This window comes from Tenrec ecaudatus, chromosome 3 (genome assembly GCF_050624435.1).
Source record: "Tenrec ecaudatus isolate mTenEca1 chromosome 3, mTenEca1.hap1, whole genome shotgun sequence".
Classification (NCBI taxonomy): Eukaryota; Metazoa; Chordata; class Mammalia; order Afrosoricida; family Tenrecidae; genus Tenrec; species Tenrec ecaudatus.
In genome coordinates, this window is record NC_134532.1 from 106,707,406 (window position 1) to 106,732,126 (window position 24,721).

The 24,721-nt window shown below is 39.3% G+C and overlaps 1 protein-coding gene across 4 annotated transcripts in view; it reads left to right on the plus strand.

Moving 5' to 3' along the window:
* CAMK2D (calcium/calmodulin dependent protein kinase II delta) overlaps positions 1 to 24,721 on the plus strand; it is a 305,138-nt gene that overhangs the window by 218,574 nt on the left and 61,843 nt on the right. For all 4 annotated transcript variants that reach the window (XM_075543891.1, XM_075543888.1, XM_075543890.1 and 1 more), the window contains exon 8: positions 14,620 to 14,703. In XM_075543891.1, the coding sequence (XP_075400006.1) occupies positions 14,620 to 14,703 (84 nt within the window). The remainder of the gene's footprint in view (positions 1 to 14,619; positions 14,704 to 24,721) is intronic.

Below are 24,721 nucleotides of genomic sequence, written 5' to 3' on the forward strand. Positions count from 1 at the left end.
TATTGGATAGTTTGCCTAGGACCTGTAAAGAGGACCCTTAAATGTGTCCCTGTTTTCTTATTGATGATCTTTAGATGCCTGGGATTTACATTTCAGTCTTTGATTCATCTTGAGTGTGTGTTTTTACACAGAGTGAGGTATGGGCCCTGTTTCCTTCTTCGGCAGACAGCACCATTAGTTGAAGAGATTGTCTTGATCTCATTTCATGTTTTTTGGGCCCTTTATCAGAGACCAGTTGCCTGTAGGTGAACTAATTTATTTCTGGGTTTTCTATTCGGTTCAATTGGTCTATCTACCTATTCTTCTCATAGGACCCGGCTGTTTTGCATTTGAGGTCAGGCGGTGTGCTTCTTCTTGAGGAGTGCCTTGCTATCATGTCTCTTCCCTCTCCATAGACAGCTAGTAATTATTTTTCAATTGTTTTAAAACTTATATTGGGGTTTTGATTGGAATTGTGTTGTGTCCTTATATTGCTTTGGATAGTATTGACATTTTCACTGTATTAAGTCTTCCTCTCCATGAGCATGCCCTAATGGCATAAGGGCTACACATTGGGCCACTAGCCGCAAGATCAGAAGTTTGGAATGGCCAGCCTCTCTGTGGGAGAAAGACAGCGTTTTCTACTCCAGTGAAGAGTTACAGTCTTGGAAACTCACCTGCAGCAGTGCTACCCTATCCTATTGGGTCACTGTGAATCAGGATCAGTTCCGGGCAGTGACTTTGGTTTATGTTTTGTTTTTAATCTGTGCACATGGGATACTGCTTTATTTGTGTAGGTCTCTTTTGGTTTCTTTTAAGAGTGTTCTTTGAACAGGTTTTTGTTTCTCTGGTTAGATTTATTTCTACGTATCCCATCTTTTGTGTGTCTGTTGTACATGACACTGTTTTCTTGATGTCTTTGTCTGAGCTCTCTCCATTCTTGGAAGGAAATCCGCCCGAATTCCTGGGTTAATCGTGTAGCCTGGTAGTCTTGCTGAGACGCTCAATGTTTCAAACAGTCTTTTTATATTTGGCACTTTCTTTTGTTGTTTTGTATTTTTTAATCGTTTTATTAGGGACTCATTCAACTCATCACAACCCATATATACATCAATTGTGTAAAGCTCATTTGTATGTTCATTGCCCTCAACATTCTCAAAATACGGTAATCCAGGGTTGATTGGTGAGTCTGGGGACAGGTATGATGATTCTGTGGATTAGCCTTTGAAATGTTAGCTGTAAGGCTGGTGCTGGTGGTTCAAACCTATCATTTACTCTGAAGGAGAACGATGAAGTTCTTTGCTCTTGTAAAGAGTCACGGTCTGGGAAATCACATTGGCATCGACTCTATAGCAATCGGTTGGGTTTGGGGTTTTATTGAGTCAGCAAAGGCTTTAATGTCCTTTTCAAGGGTTTGGTTTTTATCTGAGAGGTTTCAGTTATCTGGTGAGTATTTTTAGGCAGAGAGAGTAACATAATCAGGTCTGTACGTTGTGAAGCATACTTTTCTATTACTGTGAAGGATGTTTCGAGGATAGTTATCCTGAAGGCAAAGAACCAGTTAGACTAACACTGTGGTTCAAGTTATGCATGAGGTGTATTTGAATTGTGGAGCAAACTAGTTCCAGAGAACCATGAAGAGCAGACAAGGATTTTGAACTTTGGAAATCTGTTAGAACAAATAAACTCCCCAGATACTGGATTCAAAAGCAAGACTTTAATCTCTGGGAGAGGGGAGGGGAAGTTGTATCCAAACAAATCATATCCCCACGTATGAGAGAGTATCAGGCAGTCCTAATATAGGGACTTGAGCCCAGGAATGTAATTGCCAGATGATAATTGGATAACAAGAATATGACAGAAGTCTTAATCAGAGCTGAGGCAGAAAATTGACATCAGCAATTTGACTTGGATTTGGAAATGCCTGGGATTGAACCCCAGCTAGCTCCCCTGCATACTTTTAAGACTTGATCTTGGAAACTAAGCCAGTGTTTGAGAGCTTATCTGTGTGTAATGGAAAAAAATTAAATACATGTTTTGAATCAGATCCTAGTATATATTCTGACTCTAATTATCAATCACTGTGGGCATATATTTTGCACTACTAACTGCAAGGTCAGCAGTTCAAAACCACCAGTCACTCTGCAGTAGAAAGGGCTTTTTCTCTTAAAGTGTTACAGTCTTGGAAACTCCCAGAGGTGGTTCAGTTCTTTCTGATATGGTCGCTATGAGTCAGCATCGACCTGATGGCAGTTTTGAGTGTTGATATGATATTAGGTCACTTTCACTCCAATTCCATGAAGTTAGCCGCCTCTATAGGTGGAGATAGTACAGGACTCGTGTGACACTACGAGATGTCATCCACTATGAACAGAATGCCCCAGAGCAGGGTCAGCGTGTGCTTAGGGTATCAACAAAACCAACTTGTTCAAAGCAGACGGGACGCAAAGAAAGGCAAGTGTCAAAGTGAAAGGAAATTGGCAGGGCACGAGATGAAATTGATGGCAGATATAGTGCCTAAAGGTGTGTTGGCCATGGACAAAGTTCACACGGGATCACTAGGATGCCATGAGACAAGGTGCTCAAAGCTATGAGGCCACTACCACTTCAGCACCTTCATTGGCATCTGTTGACAAGGTCCCTCTCCTCTAATGGAAAGTGTTATCCCATCAGGTCTCTTTGGGATACATTACTTTTTCCTAATAAGCAAGACATGGGAGTGAGCTGTAGAGTCTAACTCCTGTTTCATTCCCCCAATATACAACTAGATTCAACATGAGCGGTTGCTGGGAGAGAACAAATTATTAATAGATAATGGGTCTAGGATCCATTTTGATAAAACATCTTGTTATATCTACACCTACTGACGTGTAATTCTAGCCAAGAGGACTAGTATTAGTCTTTCCCATAGTGCAAGCATAGGATGCTCTGTGTATATCCAAGTTAAAACAACACAAAACAAAAGCTGGGAACTCTAGAGCCAGATGTTGTACCAAAGTTAATGAACTTGAATGAGTAGATCATTGCAATGGATTCACTCAAGTTACTTTAGTATTTACACAGTTTATCCTTAGTTTTGTAAAACAATAATATGTATAACATTGACTTAGAATATAATTGGCATACACATGAACATAATCTAGCATACATTTAATGTAATACTAACATAGGTAATTTAATATGATACTGACATGGCAAAAGTCAGGTCATGGAAAATTAGTATTCAATTCCATTTTTCCAAATTCTGCGCAAAGGATATTCTACATACTCTACAACAAAGAATATGAACCATTGAACTTAGTTGTTTAAAAATCAATGTGTACGACATAAAACGGTAATAATAATTTATAAATTATCAAGGGTTTATGAAGGAGGGAGGGTGGGGGAGGGAGGAGAAAAAAATGAGCTGATACCAAGGGCTCAAGTAGAAAGAAAATGTTTTGAGAATGATGATGGCAACAAATGTACAAATGTGCTTGACACAATGGATGGATGGATGGATTTTGATAAGAGCTGTATGAGCTCCCAATAAAATGATTTTAAGAAAATAATGAAAGTCAATGTAAAATTCCATTGATCCCTGAAAAATTGACTTTTAGCAAATTTTTCTAAATGGCTCCTACTTCAATTTTGATACTTGTTTCATTGTGAATACAATAGTTTAAAAATGAGCAAATGAAAGTATTCTGGGGGGGAAATCATTACCAAAAAATTGTTTTTGGGTAAAGCTTCCCTAACATGTTATGATTAAGAGCACTTCGTTTATTCTTGGCTCTTACAAATTCTTAAACGATTTCATCAAAATTAACTGTTGAACAGCTACTTCCAAACATAACAGCCACAGAATAGAATCTTTCTTGAGTCACTGGTTTATGCTGAGGGCTTTTGAGTCTCCTTAGGAATGAAAAGGAATATTCTATTATGCAATTTTTTATTGCAAAGTTTAAGAACATGTATAAAACAATTTCAACATTGTACTTTACCTTTGTGATGAACTCATCAATGCCTTTCCTTACCATTGAGTTGATTCCAACTCAGAGTGACCCTGTAAGACAAAATAAAACTGGATCGTGAGTTTCTGAGTCTAGACATCTTACTGGGAGCAGGAAGGTCACCTTTCCTTGGCAACTTCTAACTGCTTACTTTAGGTGAGAGCAGCCCAATGCAGAATCCACTGTGCCAACGGGGCTTCTTCATGTATGCCTGCATGAGTAAAAGTTGCCTTTCATAAATCTTTATGTAGGGATGATATTGTTGCATTTCTCTATTAAGCTTTATTTTCCATCAATTCTTGTGCCCTTGTTTTTCACGCATGTCTTCATAAACATATTCCTTTATTCTTGATCATATGAGCTTCATGAATGGTTAGATGTTGACAGTTATGATTCCATGCATTCTTTTCATCTTATTTCACTGCTTCACCATTGGATATTTTTCCCAGAGAATTCTTTACTATGGAAACTTGAGGCTTGTTTTTTTTTTCTTTACTTCATGTAGCTTGAGATATACTGAGTATAATCTTTGAATGCATGAATAAACAGGGGAAGTAGGGTCACCACTGATTATACATGTTAAAGGCCCTTCCATGCCTTAATCTTGCCCTGAATCCATAAGGAAATTTCTGAAGTTATAAATTATGTTCACTAATTTAAAAAAATAATCATCATCATATTGGTATATTCTGGAAAAAAAGCAAAACCAAACTTACTGCCATAGAGTCTGCCGATTGACAAGGACCCTGTAGAGCAGGGCAGAGCTGGCTCTCTGGGCTTCCAAGACTACAACCCGTATGAGAGAAGAAAGTCGTATCTTTCTCCTACAGAGCTACTGTTGGCTTTGAACTACTGACCTTTGAGACTTAGGAGCTCAACGAATAACCACCATGCCACCAGGACTTCTCGTATTGGCATGTATCTTAGTTACTTAAAGACATGTTCCTATTATATAAAGTTATTTAGAGCTTCTATTGGAGAAATACCTCAAAAAGATAGCTTTTTAACAAGAAAAAAAATCTCACTATTTAGGAGGGTAACAGTTCAGATGTTATGGCCTGACTCTCAGAGAATGCGTTCATTCTTTGGCAGCTTTGAGGGGAAGGACATTGCCTTGTTTCAAACTCTGTAGCTCAAGGATTCCATGGATATCTCCATGTGTCCTCCCCTTTCCCTGGATCTAGGGAAGGACTCAACTAGAGTCCCAGGGCCCAAAGGATATGCTCCTCCTGGCTCTTCTTTCTTGGGTGGTAGTGAAGAATCTCTCCTCCATATGCTCTCTCTCTCTCTCTCTCTCTCTCTCTCTCTCTCTCTCTCTCTCATCTCATCTCATCTCATCTCATTTCATCTCATATAAACAGAACTAATAGGTAGAATATGAGCAAGAACCAGTGGAGCTGAGGGATGAAGTTCAAGCTGCACTGAAAGCATTAGCCAAAAAGAAGTCTCCAGAAATTTATAGAATATCAATAGGAATATTTCAACAAGCAGATGAAGCACTGGATGCTCTCACTCATCTATCCCAGGAAATTTGGAAGGCAACTCCTTGGCCATCTGAGTGGAAGAGATCATCAGTATTTGTGCCCATTCCAAAGAAAGGTGACCCAAGAGAATACCGAAACTATAAAACAATGCCATTAACATTGCACATAAGTAAAATTTTGCTGAAGATCATCCAACAATGGTTGCAGCAGTATATGAGCAGGGAGCTGCCAGAGGTTCAGACCAGATGCAGAACAGGATGTGGAACAAGGGTTATCATTGTTGTCAAATGGATCTTGGCTCAGAGCAGAGATTACCAGAAAGATATCTACTTTTGCTTTATTGACTATGCCAAAGCATTGGACTGTGTAGGTCATAAAACTATGGATAGCCTTGAGGAAATGGGAATTAGAGAACATTCATTGTGTTCCTGTGGACCTTGTACATGGATCAAGAGGCAGTTTTGTGAAGAGAACAAGGGGATGCTGCCTGCTGTAAAATCAGGAAAGGGGTGTGACGGGGTTGGATCCACTCACCACACTTATTCACTCTGTTTGTGAGCAAATCCTCATAGAGGCTGGCTTGTAGAAAGAGGAATGTGGCAACATAACTGGAGGAAGGCTTATCGACAACCTATAATGTACAGATGACAGAACTTGGCTTGCTGAAGGACTTGAAGCACCTGCTGATGAAGATCAAGGATTGCAGGCTTCAGGATTACTATTCAAGATAAAGAAGTACAAAATCCTTACAAGTGAACTAATAGGTAACATCGTGATAAATGGAGGAAAGTTTGTAATTGTCAAGGATTTAGTTTTGTTGGATCTACAATCAGTGCTCATAGAAGCAGAAGTCAACAGAGCAAAAGCCATGCTGCATTAGGTGAATCTGCTGCCCAAGACCTCTTTAAAGCTTTGTAAAGCAAGGATGTTACTTTGAGGACAAAGGCACACCTAACTCAAGCCATGGTATTTTCCATTGCCTCATATGCGGGTGAATGTTAAGGCATTGAATATGGAAGACTGAAGAAGAAGTGATGCATTTGAATTGTGGTGCTTAGTGGCGAACAATATTTAAAGTACCAGGGCCTGCCAAAAGAACCAGAAAGTCCGTCTTGGAAGAAGCACAGCCAGAATGCTCCTTGGAGGCAGGGGCAGCAAGACTTCGTCTCCACACACCCTGGACATGTTGTCAGGAGAGACTGATCCCTGGGGAAGGACATCATGCTTGGTGAAGTAGGGGGGAAATGAAAAAGAGGACCAGGTGAAGTGACACAGTGGCGGCAACAATTGGATCAAACACAGAACAATTGTGAGGATGATGCAGGACCGGACAATGTGTCACTCTCTCTGTTTAGTGCACATAGGGTGACTGTGAGTCACAACAGACTTGATGGCACCTAACAACAACAATTCTTCCCTGATCCCCAGATCACATCATGGGGGGTGTTTATATCACTGTATAACTGCCAAAACATTCAGAGTCATGGGTCAATCATGCTGACGTATATTTGGGGTACACAATTCCATCCTTGGCAGAGTGAATCTCAGTGCCCTACTTTCTTAAACATTCAATAAAGTTGTTGACGGAATGAGTGGGTGAGATATTGGTTGTCAATTTACAGCAATAGATTCTAGGAAAACTACATTAATTTTCAAATTTTAATGATTAATTGCTAAAATCAATCTGGCCCAAGAGAGGAAAGGTAAACCAGGAGTAAAACTAGCTACGTTGTCGGCATGGAGCAGTTAGGTTTACTTAAGGTATCTGCTGGCGTCATGACTTCAAACACATACCTTCTAAGTTGCAAGACAAGTCACAACCACAGAAACATAGAAAGCCATCATTTTTTAGGCTTAAGAGAGTACAAAAAGAGTTCTTGTTTTAGTTGTTCTACTTCAGTATGGATTCACAGTGTGTTCATGGTAGTCCTAGTTGGCTTCATAAAATGGCTTGTGTTTTAATGTTTTATTATCACTTATCATATTTTCATACATATAAGTGGTTAATTTTATCTTTATAAATTTAATATTAATTACTAAGGGAATAGCTTTATTGACAAATGAAGTAAAATGTATACTATAGATAAAAATAGAATGGTAAAAGAAAGTTTAGAAGCCTCTGTAATTCTCTTGCGTAAATTCAGAATGTGCTTGTATTTTGTTTCTGTGAATGCGCTTTTGATTCTTTTGTTTTTACCATGTTTGCATCTCTCTCCCTAATGAATACTGACAGAGCCACTGGTAGGGACATGCTGGCTGGATGGCTAGGAAATATTAATGAAGAGAAATATCCAAGCCCAGCCTCTGTAAAATATTCAGTCTCATAGGACCCAAGTGTTACTTGCCATAAAGGTAACTACCATGATCTTACTTAATGGAAGGATCAGTTAACTGCTTAGTTGCTTTGTAATGTTTCTCTTTTAAATATTAAGTTTTAAAAATCACAATTATATTACAGTAATAAAGTTCATTTAAAAAGTAACCTCTTGGTATTTCTATTGGGTTTGGGGGGGCTGAGAAACATGCTATCTTTAAAGAAAGCATGATCTCTTTAATTTCCCTGTTGTCCTCATCATGCATTATTGTGTTAGTCTGGGTAAACTAGAGAAACAAGTCCACGGAGACTCATATGTTTATAAGAAAGAGCTTTATATACAAGAACAATTGAATATATTGAGAAAACACCCCAGCCCAGTCCAGATTAAGTCCATAAGTCCGATATGAGCCCATATGTCAGATACCAATCTGTAATGTCCTCTTCAGACTCAGGAAAAACATGCAATGATGCTCAATGCAGGAAGATCACAGGCCAGTGGGTGGAAAGTCTTGTGGAATCAGTGGCGGCAGAAGCATCTCAGCGTTGGCAGGGGTCTCCACGTGGCTGCTTCAACTCCAGGACACAGGTGGCCTTATGAGTCTCCAAGGCTGTGACCGTTTACAGGGGAAGGGAGCCTGGTCTTGTGGTCTTTTTCCAGCGGAGTAGCTGTTGGTTTCGAAATGCTGACCTTGCGATGAGCAGCCCCAATGGAAGTGCTTTCCCACCAGGGCTTTCAGTCAAAACTGTGAATGATTTTATTTCTCCTACCAATGATTTACTCCCCTACCTTTTCTTGCATGGGAAATATTGTTGGCATTTCCTGTTCTTAGCCAAGTATTCCACAAAGTTACTTAAGATATATATTGGTATTCTAAATCTAGGAAAAATGTGATATAGATTTATATAAATATATTAACAGAGTCACAGTTCAGAGGGAGACAGGAACACTGAAAATATAGGTAGCTAAGGAAGTCTCTAAGATGCAAATTCTTTAGAGCCACCTTTCATACATATAACTGCTTGATTTTATCTTTATAAATTTAATATTAATTCATTTCCGAGAGAGAGCTGAGCAAAGTTGGTCAGGTGGTACCATGACATTGACTCTGGCACAGGGCGGTACAGCCATTGGGTGCTTGGCTGTTAACCCGCTGTTCGACGGTTAAAACCCACCCAGAAACCTCGCCGAGGAAAGACTGAGTGATCTGTTCCTGCATAGATTTTGACCTAGAAACCCTCTGGACAGTCTTTCTACGCTACATATGAGGTCAATGTGATGGGGGGGGGGGGAGATAGTTAATGTAAGAGAAAAAATAGTGTCGAGGATGAGAATTTAAAAATCCATTTCCAAAGATTTTTAAAGTGAATAATAATCTTAAATTCAGGAACAGGGGTAAATAATGTTAGACGAATGAGGGGATGGGGTTGCTAAAGGATTTTGAAATCAATACTGAGAATTCCGGCTGAATCTGGAATTTGGCTTTAGTTTCTCTGTGACTCAAGTTGGAAAGAGTGGGAGAGGGACGTTTCAAATGAGAGAGATTTGGCAGACCAGAAATCCAGAGAAGTTCTTTTATGTTACTGTGCCCAGGATACTACTTTGGAATTAACACACTCTACGTCCCTTCTTGAGACGATCCTCAGGCTTAAGCAGTGGAATCACTACAACTGTTCAGTGACTCTCCTCACCTCACGATTACTAAGAAAGAGTTTTGCCAAGTGAAGGTGGAGGTAGAAGTGGATCACGTATGGTCCTTAGAAATTTAAGCTACAATCACAGTGCACAGATCTTTTCCAGGAGCCCACCCTTAATGTTCACCTCCTCTACTTCCAAAACAAACCCAAAAAAGGTGACAAAATTGGGGGAAGGCGGAGATAAAATCACAAACCCACAACCTCATGTTCTAATGTAATTTTGTTTGTAGAAATCATGCTACCATATGTTTGCCTGTTTTTATACCTCTTTACACATTGCTTGCACTTTAGTATGAATTTTTGATGGTGATGGGGAGAGAGACGTTTCTTCCTTGGGCATACTGCATTTCCATCAGTAAAGCATGTTGGTCATCAGATTTGTGATGTTAGGAATTCTTAGATGTTTTAAAATATTGTCTTTGTTTCATTGTTGCTGTCTTAAAGGCAAAAGTTCAAAGTGAGAATAATTATTTTAGCATTTATTTTAGGAAGGATTTTTAATCAGGAAAAAAACTGCTATTCTCAGAAATAAGAATCCATTTACTATATATTTATTATCAATTGTTATCAAAATGGACCTTATTGAATTCTACATTGATTTTCATAAAATGAAGCTTTCTTCTGCCATACAGTTTTTCTCATCATGTTTTCTACTTTGGTTGATATTTGTTCAAAAATGATTCATCCAAATTGTTATGTGTTTTCGTTTTAGTTGTCAGTTCTAAGTACACACTCGTTATTTATTAGTACAACTGAGCTCTAGTCTATATCTTGGCTAATTTATTCTCTTGGTAACTTTCTTTTTCTATCTCCCTTTCTCCCTCCACTTTTCAAAGTAAACCAGCTCATCTCCGTTTCCTGCCACTTGTCCGTCAGTTTGTTGTACTACAGTGGCCTGTGTGTAGCTGGAAGTTTTAGCACAGGTTTTATAGATTTCATCGGGGTTACCCAGAGTGGATAGGGTTTACCAAGCACATCTTAAGAAAAGATTTGATATATGTTACACTTATTACTGAAAACCAGATGAGTAGTGAGTTTATATCAACATCGTCATGCCTGAAGAAACAAAAAGTCCTATATGGCAAGGGGGAAATAGATCTATGTGCATATATTTCTAGATTTTGGATTAAGGAAGCAGATGGACATTGGGCCCCTAATCAAGTACTCCCTCAATGCAAGAACACTTTGTACTATTATACTGGCATTGCATGATGCTCACCTTCCTGACACAATTGCTGAAGACAAATGGGTGCAAAGCAAATGTGGTGAAGAAAGCTGATGATGCCGGGCTATCAAAAGAAGTGACCATCTAGCTGAGAAACAACAAAGCCCACATGGAACAAGCACACCAGCCTGTGTGATCAAGAGGTGTCGAAGGGAGGGTGGAGGGAAGGTGTGGGAGAAAGAGGGAACAGATTACAAGGATATACATATAACCTCTTCCCTGGGGGACGGACATCAGAAAAGTGGGTGAAGGGAGATGTCAGACAGTGTAAGAGATGACAAAATAATAATAATTTATAAATTATCAAAGATTCATAAGGGAAGGGGGAATGAGGAAGGAGGGGGAAAATGAGGAGCTGATACCAAGGGCTCAAGAAAAAAGCAAATATTGAGGGAAACAAATGTACAAAAGTGCTTGACACAATGGATGTATGTGTGGATTGTGATAAGAGCTGTACGAGCCCCCAATAATAAGATTTTTTTTAAAAGACAGGAAAGAAAGAAAATACCAAAATGGATGTCAGAAGAGGCTGAAACTTGCTTTGGACTTGCTAAAGCACCTGGAAGAAATGGTAAAGTAAAAGAGCTGGATAGAAATTCAAAGGGCTTCTCAAGAAGCAAAGTTAAGCGGTATAATGAAATATTCAAAGACCATACTTAGCAAGAGTACAATTGGCATTTCTCAAACTGTGAAAGGACTGAAGAAAATAAAAGTAAGCCTCCAGATGCAATGTTGAAGATTTCTATAGGCAAAATAGAATCACATGCTTTGGACATGTCATCAAGGGGACCAGTCCCTGACAGGGACGTCATGCTTGGTGACGTAGAAGATGGATGCAAGCACAGTGGCTGCAACAGTGGGCTCAGCCATCACTCCAGTTGTCAAGATGAGCAGATTCTGGATGTGCTTTGTTCTGTTGGGCATAGAGTTGCTGTGAGTCAGAACCAACTGAACCTCACTGAACAATAACAGCAGCAGCAATGGCAAAGCATTGATCAACTCTGGGAAATATTGTAAAAATCATGGTAGGAATGTACACGAGTCACGGTAGCAAAAATGATCAAAAGTGAACCATTTCAAGAGATAGCATGTGACCAAGATTTGACAGCATGGAGGAAGAAGTGTAAGGGGCAGTGAAACACTGGACTAGGAATGGGGCGCAGTAAAAACTAAGATGGTTCAATAAACAAATGCTGCCTTAGAGATGCTCACCTGTCTACATCAAGGCATTTGGAAGAACATGTTCTGAATGTCTTAAACCTGAAAAAAAAATTCAATCCTTGAATGACAAAAAAATTGAATGATACAGGAAAAATCAAAGATGAAAGAAATATATGGAATCACTGTACCAAAAAGAATTGGTAAACATTAAACCATTTCAAGAAAAAGCTCAAGCTGTACAGAAAACATTAGTGAAAAACAAGGGCCCAGAAAGTGATGGAAAGCCCAGGGAAAAGTTTCAAAACCCAGTGCTGGAAGCACTCAATAGGAATTTAGAAGTCAGCTGTTTGGAAGAGAGCCATATTTGTGATCATTCCTAAGATGCGTGACCCAATAGATTGCTGAAATTATTGAATAGTATCATTCACAGGTAAAATTTACTGAAGATAAACTAAAACTAAACGGAAAACTGATTGAAGCGGCACATCTACAGGGAACTTCTTGAGATTCAAGCCTGATTCAGAACAGGATGTGAACTGTGGGAGATCATTGCTGCTGTTAGATGGATCTTGGGTGAAAGCAGCGAATACCAGAAAGATAATTATTTGTATTTTATTGACTGGGCACAGACATTTACAGTGTGGATCATAACAACTATGGATAATATTACAAATAATAGGAATTTTAGAACCCTTAATTGAACTCATGTGGAATGTGGATGAGAAGAGGCAGCTGTTGGAACAGAACAAGGGGATATTGTGTGATTGCAATCAGAAAAAGTGTGCATCGGTGTTGTATCTTCTCAGTATATTTACTTATTAGATGCAGAATAAAGAACCCAAGAAATTAAACTACATAAAGAAAAAAATCAACAGTGGGATTAGGAGAAGACTCTAACAACCTGCAATGTTCAGATGGTACAACCCTGTTTGCGGAAAGTCAAAATGAAGGACGTACTCGATGATGGTGGTGGATGACTGTACTGTTCAGGCTAGATCACCGCACAATTTAGACAAATCACAAATTCTCACAACTGGGAAAATAATAACACCATGATAAACAGGGAAAAGTTTGAAATAGTCAAAGAAATTATTTTACTTGGATCTCTCTACTCAATACTCAGAAAAACACCAACCAGCCAAATGATCAATCGTACTGTGGAAATCTGCTTCAAAAGACCTCTTTAATGTGTTAAGAAACCAACCCACGCCATACAAATGTGAAAACTATGCATTGAATAAGCCATAAGGAAGAATAATTCTGGTGTTAGCAAAGAATATCGCAAATACGATTGACTGCCGCCTGAGCTAACAAATCTGTTTTGGAAGTACAGTCTTAAGATGATCCTTAAAAATGAGGATATGAGACATCTTCTCGCTCCTTTGTACATGGTATCATGAGGGACCAGTCCCTGGGGAGCATCATCGTGCTTGGTAAAATAGACAAAAAGAAGAAGATCCTCAACAAGATGGACTGACACATGGTCGCATCCATTGGGCAATAACGTAGCATCACAGCGAGGGAAGCGCAGGATCTAACAATGTTTCTCTGTGTACATCGGGTGTCCAGGAGTTGGAACAACATTGCAGTGTCCAACAATTATGAAACCAGCATCACATCAAGTTCAAAAGCATGTACAGAACATTTGTAAATTTTCCTTTACTGTGTATATCTTAAAACTTTTTATTTTATGGGTAAATGCCACTCATGATGAAGTTATATAGACATCATGAGAACCGTCATCTTTTGTGGAGGTTAATAGCGTCGTGGTGGTGTAATGTGAAAATTGGCCACTGAATAAGGAAGACCTAAGAAACATCAATACATTTAAATTGTGGTGCTGGCGAAGAATATTGAAAGTCCATGAACTTCCAAAAGAACCAGCAGATCTGGTTTGGAAGAAGTACAGACAGAATACTCCTTAGAAGCAAGGGTGGCAAGACATCATCTCCCGTAACTTGGGCATGTTGTCAGGAGATACCAAACCCTAAAGAAAGACATAATGTTTGGTAAAGTGGAGGGGCAGTTAACAAAAGAGGAAGACCCTAGACAAGAGGTATTTATACAGAGGTTGCAGCAATGGCTCTAACATAAGAACACTTGGGAGGATGACCCAGGGCCAGGCATGTTGTTCTTTGTTGTACACAGCATCACTATGAATCAGAACCATTCCAAGAGCACCTAACAACAACAACAGTGGCTAAGGCCCACAGCAGCTAGCTCAGTGTGGGAAGTTGCACCTCGCCCTCCACTCTGGGGGACGAGATAACATGCTTCAGTAAAGATTTGCGGCCTTGGAAACACTCAGAGGTAGTTATATTCTGCCCTATGGGTTGCTATGAGACATAATGGACTTCCTGGCAATGAGTTAGGGTGTTGGTGTTTTATAATCATAGCTTTAACTTTCATATCTATTTATTTGAGGTTCAATCTTAAATCATACATAAAGAAAAAATAGGGACTGTTAGCCAAATGGACATAGTCTATGCAATAATTCTGTGGCATGATGCATTGAACTTCATCTCTGGAAAACACAGGATGGATTTCTTTTCTAATAAATTGGAAGGAATGACAGGCTAGTATTGAGGGTCGGGAGTGAGAGAGCAGTTAGTCAACATGATTTCATTTCTCTATGAACCTTGTTCCATCTTGTGTTACATCATCAGATAAAGACAAGCAAACTGGGTTTCTTCCTTAATTTCACAGCTGTCTCATATGTTGATGTCATCAAGTACGCTCTAACCCATTCACATCTGTTTTCCCTAGGTTTTGCTGGCACACCTGGATATCTTTCTCCGGAAGTTCTACGCAAAGATCCTTATGGAAAGCCAGTGGATATGTGGGCATGTGGTAAGGCGTCCTATTTTCCAGATACTTGAAAATATCTGCTTTTAAACTTAGAGTGAAACCCCAAACATAGATTGAACGTGCTTGGGGGGCTTGTTGGAGCACACAATACTGCACCCTGGACTCTGTGGGCACAAGTGGGAGAGTTTACATTTTTAAGTAGTTCCCATTGGTGCTCATGCATCATGGGAAGCACTGTGAGAACACAGACCTGAAATTTCCCTTAGGGTGGCCCATACGTTATTCTCCTCCTGTCTCACCTGATCTGACCAGCTCTTAGAATAAATAGCATGTCTGTCCAAAATGTCTGGCAAGGATTGAGAGTAAAATAGTGGATCTTGGAAAAGAATAAAATGGATTTTCCTGTGGGGACTGGACACTGCTATGGCCTTTAGCAACTGCATTGTAAGGATCAACACGAATCTACTTTCCCCAAACGCGTCATTGAACCAGTCCTCACATTTGCATTTCTCTTCCCTCACTGCCAACGGCCCCACAGCGCGAGCGAGCTCCCTGACCCTAGCCATCTAGAGTTGGGTCACACATTCAAAGGATGAGCAAGAATGTCTTTGTTCTTAGAAGATACAGCAGAAATCTTTCCTTTTTAATGTGAATTCGTTTATGAAAAGTGTTTTTACTAGGAACAAAATAAGGACAGTCTTCTTCAGATTTTCAAAGAGAGACATCAGCCAAAGTTTGGGGAGTCTCACCACACCCCAACTTTCAGATCTGTTGGCTACCAGTTTGGTGCTGCCCCTTCACTACGCCTAGGTTTTCACTGTGTGCCTGTGTAGGGGTCAAGGCCATCTCTCTCTCCATCACCCCTCTCCCCCTTTCCTGATTCCTCTGTCCTTGTTGTTGTCTTCTTCCTTCCTCCTTCCCATCTGTTAGAGGTAAGAGTTGGTATCTGCAGTGGATAAGGAAACCTGCTCACTGTCTCTGTCACCTGGCAGAAAGTATTCAGTTGCTCTGTTATCACAGATTCCTCTTATAACATGGAGATGTTCCAGTACTCATCCTGCTGAGAGGATGTTTCAATACAGTACATTTTAGGGACTAATATTATTATTTCTCTATAACTAGTGTTTCTAGACAACTGACACAAATCCTTATGATAAATTGAATGAAACAAAGATAAAATTAAAATAAAACTTTAATGGATAACAGCAATGTTATGGTGACCATCAAGTAATCTAATTAATTACTTGAACAGTGAACCCTAAACACTCTCCCATCTACTTCCGTTGTTCAATATTAAATGTTTCATTTGATGTTATTGTAAAAGATTTTTATTGGGATAAATTTCACATCTCCTGAATCATATTTTCTTTATTAAAAATGTCAAATAATATTTTTATTTATGTGGGTTTTTTCATTAGAAATGGTCTTTTTTTTCTCTTCAATATGAAAGTGTTATCTGTGTGGGAGAATATCAGATCGTTTCCAAAGAGCCTCCTCATCCCTCAAAAATGATTGTTTATACTAGAGATACTTTCCTGTCTGTGCAGCAGAATCACTCATGAATTTTATATATATATATATATATATGTATATATATGTGTATATATATATACACTCCTGACCTGGGCCCTTTCTATAGTAGATCTGAGGTGGATGCAGGATGCTCCAGGGTTTTTAGTAACCTCAGATATGTCTATCATCAGAGTTTTGACTCTTTCTAATACTCACCAAACTTATGTGCTCAATTTTAATATTTTCAAAGACACATTTTAATATATTTGGCTTGAGGACTTTTTATTTAAGTAGGTTTCTATAATATAGCTGATCTACTTAGCCATTTTAGAGAATGACTTGCTCATGGAAATAGGACCTTACATCTGTACAATAAGGGCTCACTTACAGGGTAGATGTTCTAACCTTGATGGCTTGAGGCGAGAAGGGTAGGTGGAGAGTTGGGCTCCTCGTTGTTGTCTGAGTTTTATAACTTTTATAAAAATTAAAACTAAAAATGGTTTATGGGGTACAGGAATACTTGCATGCATTGTAAATACCTTCTATGGACAAATGCATACACATATTTCAGGAAGGAGCCTTTGGAAACTCAACCTATTTTAAAATAGCCTACGTTGATAGGATCACACAGATTTCCACCTCGACGGTGCCACTAGCAGAGCCATGCTTGACCTGTTCTTCCATCAGACATGTCTGTAGAGGGACAGAATCCTTTGTGACAGGCCATGTCTTAGTTTGAGGACATATTTGTGACCATCTCTCACTGTCTGTAAAAAACATGGCGTATCTTTTAATGGCCTGCCTAGAAGGACACTTGGGATAACACAGCTAGCTATGGAAATGACTTAGGTAATCTCATATCACATATTCGGGGGCAATGGGCACTATAAGATATTTCATAATCTACTGTCCTGCTTTTAGTTAATAGCTGTTGATTTGGAGTACTGTCTTACCATTTAATTTTATGACATCACCCCATTCAGGTAGTGCTTGACAGTTATATTAGATTTGTTTTCATTTTAGTTATAAGATGATGCACCATGTGCTTCACCGTTTTAACAGTCACCAAAGTACGTGCGTATTATTTGGTTGCTTTAGAATATGGAGCATCTATAGAAACTCTTTTTCATAGTCCATTGGCACTAGTTCTTGCCAGTCGAACAGTTTCTTTTTGGTTGGTTTGTTTTTTCCAAGGTCAGACACTGGATAGTTGTGTCATAAGAAATGACAGCACATAAATAACAAAAGTAATTCGTGACAAGCCAGTTAGTAGAATAACGGTAATAATGATTCTCTCTGAATTAAGCTGTGAGCCCTCCAAAGAGCAGATTCACTGTCTCTTGGCACTTGGCAACAGAAAAGCAAAGCACCACATTGATATCATGGCTAAAATAATTCTATGAATTATTATTTCTTAGACCTATGCAACACAGAAATGCTCGGATCTTGTCATCATTACTTTGCTTTTGTGATCCAGCTCAGAATAATCTGGGTTTGAAAGTGGCGAATCTGTTACTGCCTAGTGTCTAATTGACACCAATGAAGCAAGAGTGTAGCCCCTTATTCCTTCCTTAACAATAGTAAATTGACTTGCTGGATTTCTTGAAAATAGAGTCATTTTCACAATTCCCTAATGCAGGGGCCCTCAATCTTTTTAAACAGGGGCCAGTTCACTGTCCCTCAGACCCGTTGGAGGGCCGGACTATAGTTTACAAAAACAAAACACTATGAACAAATTCCTATGCACACTGCGCATATTTTATTTTAAAATAAAAAAACAAATGGGGCAAAAACACCCAGCAGGCCATGTGTGGCCCGCGAGCTGTAGTTTGAGGACACCTGCTCTAATAGGATGAATAAATACCATTTATAGATGTTACTGCACAGCTGGTTTTTAATACAATTATTTCCATAACTTAGTTTTTAAAGATAAATAAATATGAGCCTATAAACATATCCCACACATATTTACACCTACCTCATCTCACTATTTCTTTACCTGAATTGGATATAGCTTAGAATGTTTTTGAGCCATAGTCCATTAGTAGCTGTCAAATAATGCTGCAATATGTTTCTCCACCTTTTGCATGGTTACTTTAGCTACACAGCTGTGTGATTCCTGAGCCTTGTGCTTTCCCTATTTCAGTTTGGATACTTCAGGATCAGGTACTTTACCAGAAAGAAACATTTTAAAATCTCAAGCTTACTAGATAATTAAATGATATTGCCAACTCAGGGATTATTTTACACTTGGCCTTGTTGGTCTACCTCACAATTGGAATGCTCTACCTTCCAGTTTGTGACCCACGTTCTCATCAATCTCCAAAAACATGAATCCTTACCCCTAATCAGGGTCTGTGGCAACAACCTCTTGCATTGATCTCAGAGGCTATTAAATCTCTCTAGTTATTGTACGTATGGTTCCCCTAACGTGTTTTCCACATCATGGACCACAGCTCACATGCTTCAGAGTGCAAAATGCACTTTCTTGGAACTCACTTTAGAATCGTCTCTGGAATGGAACGTGGGAATTTTAATTTTAACGAGCTGGCTGTGTGACAGCCAGGTGAGAGGCACGGTCCTACCTAGGTGATGAAGCCCTTTTATAGCAGTAACTCAATGCAGGTGCCCATTCGAAGTGTTAATGAGTCATATGCTGCTGTATGACAGAAGTAAAAATGAGATGTCTGACTTTTGAGGGTTTCTGGTGTTTATTATGTATTTCACTGATTCATCATCAGGATCTTTATTTTGAAAGCCTCCATGTATGACCTCGCTGGTGAGGTTGAAAGAAAAGACAATGCAATACTTTTTATACTCTTATAACAACTGTACTTGTCAAACAGTTGGGATACATGCTGTCCCCTGGATGACCAGCCTTACCGCCTGCACAATTCAGGCACAAACAGGCCCGGTCCACCCAGGCCTGTTACTTTGGAAGATATGCCTCCTCATTGTGGCAGGAGCATTAATGAGAAAGATGGCATAAATCCTTTAGGATCTGCATTTGTTAATAGGGCATCACTCAAAATGAGAAGAAACAACTTCAAATACCCATTGATAATCTAAACATAGATTCATGGATCTTAGAAAATTGGAAGTCATCAGAAAAGAAACGGAGCACATAAAGATTGGTATCCTGGGCACTAGTGAGCTAAAACTGACTGGGGTTAACTAGTCTGAATTGAAGAGCAGTGGTGCTGCATTTATCATCAAGAAGAACGTTTCAGGCCCCTCCTGATCTAGGAGGTTGTCTGTGACAGCATGCTAACTACAAAGAAGATGAGTTAAAATAACTATTATTCAAAATCTATCCATTATCCACAAAGCTAATGGTGAACTTGAAGACTTTCACTAATTTCTTCACCATGAAACTGACCAAACGTGATCAAAATACATTGATAATTATTATCAATTGGAAGGTTTAATTTGGAAACAAAGAGAAGGATCAATGCATGTTGCAAATGATGTCAGAGATCTCACAGTAGAATTTTTCAAGACTGACAAGCTCTTCGTTGCAAATGCCCCCTTTCAACAATGTAAGTGGCAACTAAGCACATAGACTTTGCCAGATCGAAAACACAGCAGGAGCCAAGCTGACTGCATCGGTGGGAAGAGACAAGGACAACACTCAATAGCATTAGCCAAAGCAAGACCATAGGCTGAGTGTGAAGCACACTATAAATTGTCCATATGCAAGTTCATGTTGAATTGATGAAAATTAAAAGAAGCCCACAAGAACCAAATTATGGCCTTGAGGATATCTTGTCTGAATTTCGAGCCCGTTGCAAAAACAGATTTGAATGTCAGAACACTAATGATCTAAGACCAGGTGAGTGTGGATGACGTGAAAAATTATACATAAACAAAGTGAAAGTGCATTAAAAATATAGGACTGAAAGAAAAGACTTCAGTAGATGTTAGAAGAGATTCTGAAACGTGTTCTTGAATGAAGAGTCAATGAAGCAAATGAAAGACTTGGTGAAGTAAAGGAGCCAAATGGAAAATTTCAAAGGGCATCTCAAGAAAACAAAGTATAAAATAGTGTAATGAAATGTACAAAGACCTGGGAATAGAAAAGCCAAAGGCAAGAGCATGATCAAACGTAAAGAACTGAAGAAAAACATCAAGATTTGAGATACAATATTGAAGTTTCCTGTGAGTCAAATACAGAATAATGCAGGAAACACCAAAGAAGATTAAAGGAATTCATACAATCACTGTACCAAAATGAATTTATCAATATCCAACCATTTCAAGAGGTAGCATAGGATTAAGTACTGATGGTATTAAATGAGATGCTCAAGCTGCCGTGGAGAGTATTAGCAAGAAAGAAAGCTTCAGGAATTGGTGGAATGCCAATAGAGACTTTTGAATCAATTAATGCAGCACTGGAAGTCAGAAAAGTTGAAAGAAAGAAAATGGAAAAAGCTGCTGGCAGAGATTGATGCCTATGCCCATTCCAAAGAATGATGACCAAACATGAAAATCACAGGCTAGTAAGGTTTTGCTGAAGATAATTCCGACATGTTTGCAGCAGTGCATCCAGAAGAGGACATAGGGTGAGGAATATCATTCCTAGCATCAAATGGATCTTGGATGAAAGGAGAGCATATCAGAGACACGTTTACTTGTGTTTTATTGACAATGAAAAGACATCCAAGCATAACATAACAAACTATGGATAACATTGAGAAGAATGGGAATCCCATGAGTACTTGTATTCATGTGAAATGTGTACATAGGTCAAGAGGCAGTTTGGGGGTTTTTTTCCCCAAAAGTCATTTTATTGGAGCCTAATACAGATATCATTTCATAGTTCAATCACATCAAGAAGTATTGGACAACTGCTACCACAATCAGATCCAAAACTTTCTCTTTGATCTTGAACTCCTTGACATCAGCACCCCTTTATCCCTCCTGCCCCCCTCTACCCCATAGGGACTCTTATTCTATGTGCTATCCCTAGGTTCATCAACCCTGAGTTTCATATGCCAACAAACAAACAAAAACATATAACAAATATTCCAGAGAGTTACCCCAATGACAAAATACATCTGAGATTACCCCACTATGGAAAACAAAAAAACAAAACAGAAATTGTTGAAACCCAGATCAGGTCCAATATACATTAGAGGGGGGATCAACTGACAAAGTTTTAACTGTCAGGTTTATCATTTTGATCTCCTATAATCATCTCACCAACACATTCTGTTTGGTAACCAGTTTCTTCCCATCCCTGTATTAGGAATACAGGGAAATCATCAAAAGCTTATTTCTTGTATAGGTCTCACAAATGTGTCTTGAATTCCCACTGTCATCCATAGGCTTTCACAAACCAGAATCTCCCAATTTAGGTGCTGATATTATTCCCTCTTTTGGGTTCAGGTTATAAAAGTTACAATCCTTGGGCCCCTGATATTACTGTACTTCTTCCATATAGACTTAGTTGACATTTCACTTAGGTGGCTGCTTGTTTGGAGACAAGTCTTTAAGACCTCAGGCACTATCTTATCTGATAGCTGGGCACAAGGAAGTAAGAGACAGTTTTTGAAAGGAATATTTCATTGCTTTAAATCAGGAAAGGTGTGTCAGAGTTGCATCTTTCCCCCAGACTTATGTAATCTGTATGCTGAGCAAGTAAGTTGAGAAATTGGACTTGATGAAGAATGCAGCATCAGGCTTAGAGGAAGGCTCACTAACAACCTACAGTGTGGCACTGACACAGACTATTTGCTCAGATCAATGAGGACTTGAAGAAAGTACTAATGGAGATCAAAGACCACACCTTCAGTATGGATTATAGCACAATGTAAAGAAAAACAGAATTCTCCCAACTGGACAGTAGACATTTTTATAAATAGAAAAAGATTGAAGTCGTCAAGAATTTTCTTCTACTAGGATCCACGATCAGTCCTTATGGAAAAAGCCATCGAGAAATCAAAGGGCACTTTCATCGGGCACCTTTGCTGCACAAGACCTCTTTCAAGTGTCAAAAGGCAAAACTGTCCCATTTGAAGACTAAGACTCATCCTACCCAAACCAGGATATTTTCAGTCAGCTCATACACATGTGAATGTCAGACAATGAATAAAGAAGACCAGAGAAGAAAGGGTGGACTCACATTACAATGCTGGTACAAAATACTGAAAGTTTACAGACTACTCAAAGAACACAGAAATCTGTCTTGGAGGAAGTACTAACAGAGTGCTCCTCGGATGGCCGAACTTTGTCTCATCTCCTTTGGACATGTGGTCCGGAGCGGACAGTCTCTGGAAAGGGAAGCATAAGGTAGAGAGTCAGAGAGACAAAAGAGGAAGCCTCTCCCATGAGATGGACTGACCCAGGGGCTGCAGCAATGGACCCAGCCTCACACTGGTGGGGATGACGCACGACTGGACAGTGTTTCCTGTGCTGTTCTCTCTGCTGCTCACTGTGAGCCAGAGCCGACTCCACAGCGTTTGACCAAAGCAACACGATGCCGTGAGTTAAAGGTTAGGCTACTAAGTGTGAGATAGTTGGTTTAAACTCATCAGTCTCTTTGGGGAAAAGGATGGGGTTGTCTACTACTGTAGAGGAGCCCTCGTGATGCCGTGATTGTACCTGAGCCTGGGCTCGGAACGCAGTTTGAAGCCACCAGGCACTCCTGGGGAGAAAGACAGGGCTTTCTACTCCCATACAGGAGTTACAGCCTCAGAAACCCACAGGGGCAGGGTTTCTGTGTGTCGGCCTCAACTCGGTGGCAATGATCTTCAGGATCCATTCGGTGCCACTAAGCATTGGCCAGTTTCCATCCTCTGAAAAATAACTTACTCTCTTGGGGGACTTGATTATCTGGCTCATTTTTACCTGGCATTGGTCCCATAAATTACAATATGTTGATTTAGTAGTTTGCCTATTTGAATTATGTGGTGATTTTTGGCATAAGTTAATACAGCAGTTAAAAATGAGTGATGCTTATCAAGCAGAGTTAATTGTGCATTACCTATTACTCATACACTGTGTACACACACTCATAGTACCTTTTTGATTTACTGGGGCAATTAAATACATGTCTTGAATAAGTTATTATTTTTACTTCTCAGAGTTCAACTTTGTTTCTTTATCTTTCATTTTTTCATAGGAATACTCTTAGCGTAGTTTGATTATTAATGTGATTATGAGGTTTAATCATCTTTCCTAACGCCAGCTTTTATTCAAATCCAGTTTGAATGTTCCTGATAATGTAGACTTTGACCTAATCAGCAATCAGTGCTTCTCAAACTCTCATTAATCAAACGCATCTCGTATCTCCCAAACACAAATACACACATAAGAGGATGAAAGGTAGCTTAGATTTCTATTTTTGACCCCTTGTGACTGAATTATTTTCTGTTTTGCATTTTTGGTTGATACCATGTGCTTTTAATAATGGAAAGCTGCTTAAATTGAGGGAAACGGTGTTTGGAGGTAATGTGCATTTTGACACAATTATGTGGCAACTACATGTCCTAAAGGAACTCGGGTGATAGGTTTGGTGGGGTGAGGCGAGGCCCATCTTTGTGGGTTCAGAAAGTTATACCAATCTCTACCTGCCAGTAGCATGTACTACACCTGAGAGAGCAGCTTCCTAAGATCTCTGAGGCTGAAAATGTTGATGGGTGGTCTACATTAATGTTAAATATTATTGGGAAACGACTATGTAAAAGTAGCCTTTTAACTTTTAATTATGGAAAGTTGGAAATACATACAAAAGTAGAATACTAAGATAAACTGGTGATTAATTTTACCTTATTTATATCCACCACTCATTGCCCCAATATCAAGATTAGCTTTACCGAACCCAGTGTCATACAGTAATACAGTACAGAATTGCAAACTTAGTGCACAATTATTAGAAAAATACCAAAATTCTGTACAACTATAACGACATCATTTTGATATATGCCGTTTTCAGCTCTTCCATGACAAAGCAAGTTTTCTCCCTCACTCCCGAACCACAGCTCAGGGCTAAACCACTTACGTGCAGTCTCGTATCTGCCTGCTTCCTGCGAGCGCAGGCACAGATACTCATTCTTACCATTACCGTCATCATCATCATCATTCAATGCATCTGTTACATCAAACAGTAGCAATGATATGAAGATAAACCTACATGAATGCACATCAACTCTATATTGCAGTGGGAAAGAGGAAATTGATGAAATACCAAAATATTGCTATGTTTCGCTACCTTTTGTTTAATTCCAGTGGTGGAATAACTCAATTTTGATGTAAAAGGGGTGGGTTTTTTGTTTGTTTGTTTTTGGTGTGTTGCTTTTGTAAAAGCATATTGTTTAAAACGTTTTTACTTAGTTTGTGATTCCTATGACTTTAAAAATCAATTTTGGAACTAATTTCCTGAGCAGACTCTAAAAGTCTAGGGTGATTATTTCTTGTTTAACAGCCATTTTAGCTGCTGAGGTGTGTGTCGTACAAATAGGGACAGGAGAAAGGCTAGGTATTCCCAACAAAGAAAAGTCAGGGCCACCAAGAGACCGAGGGGCAGGGAAAGTACGGGCACAAAATC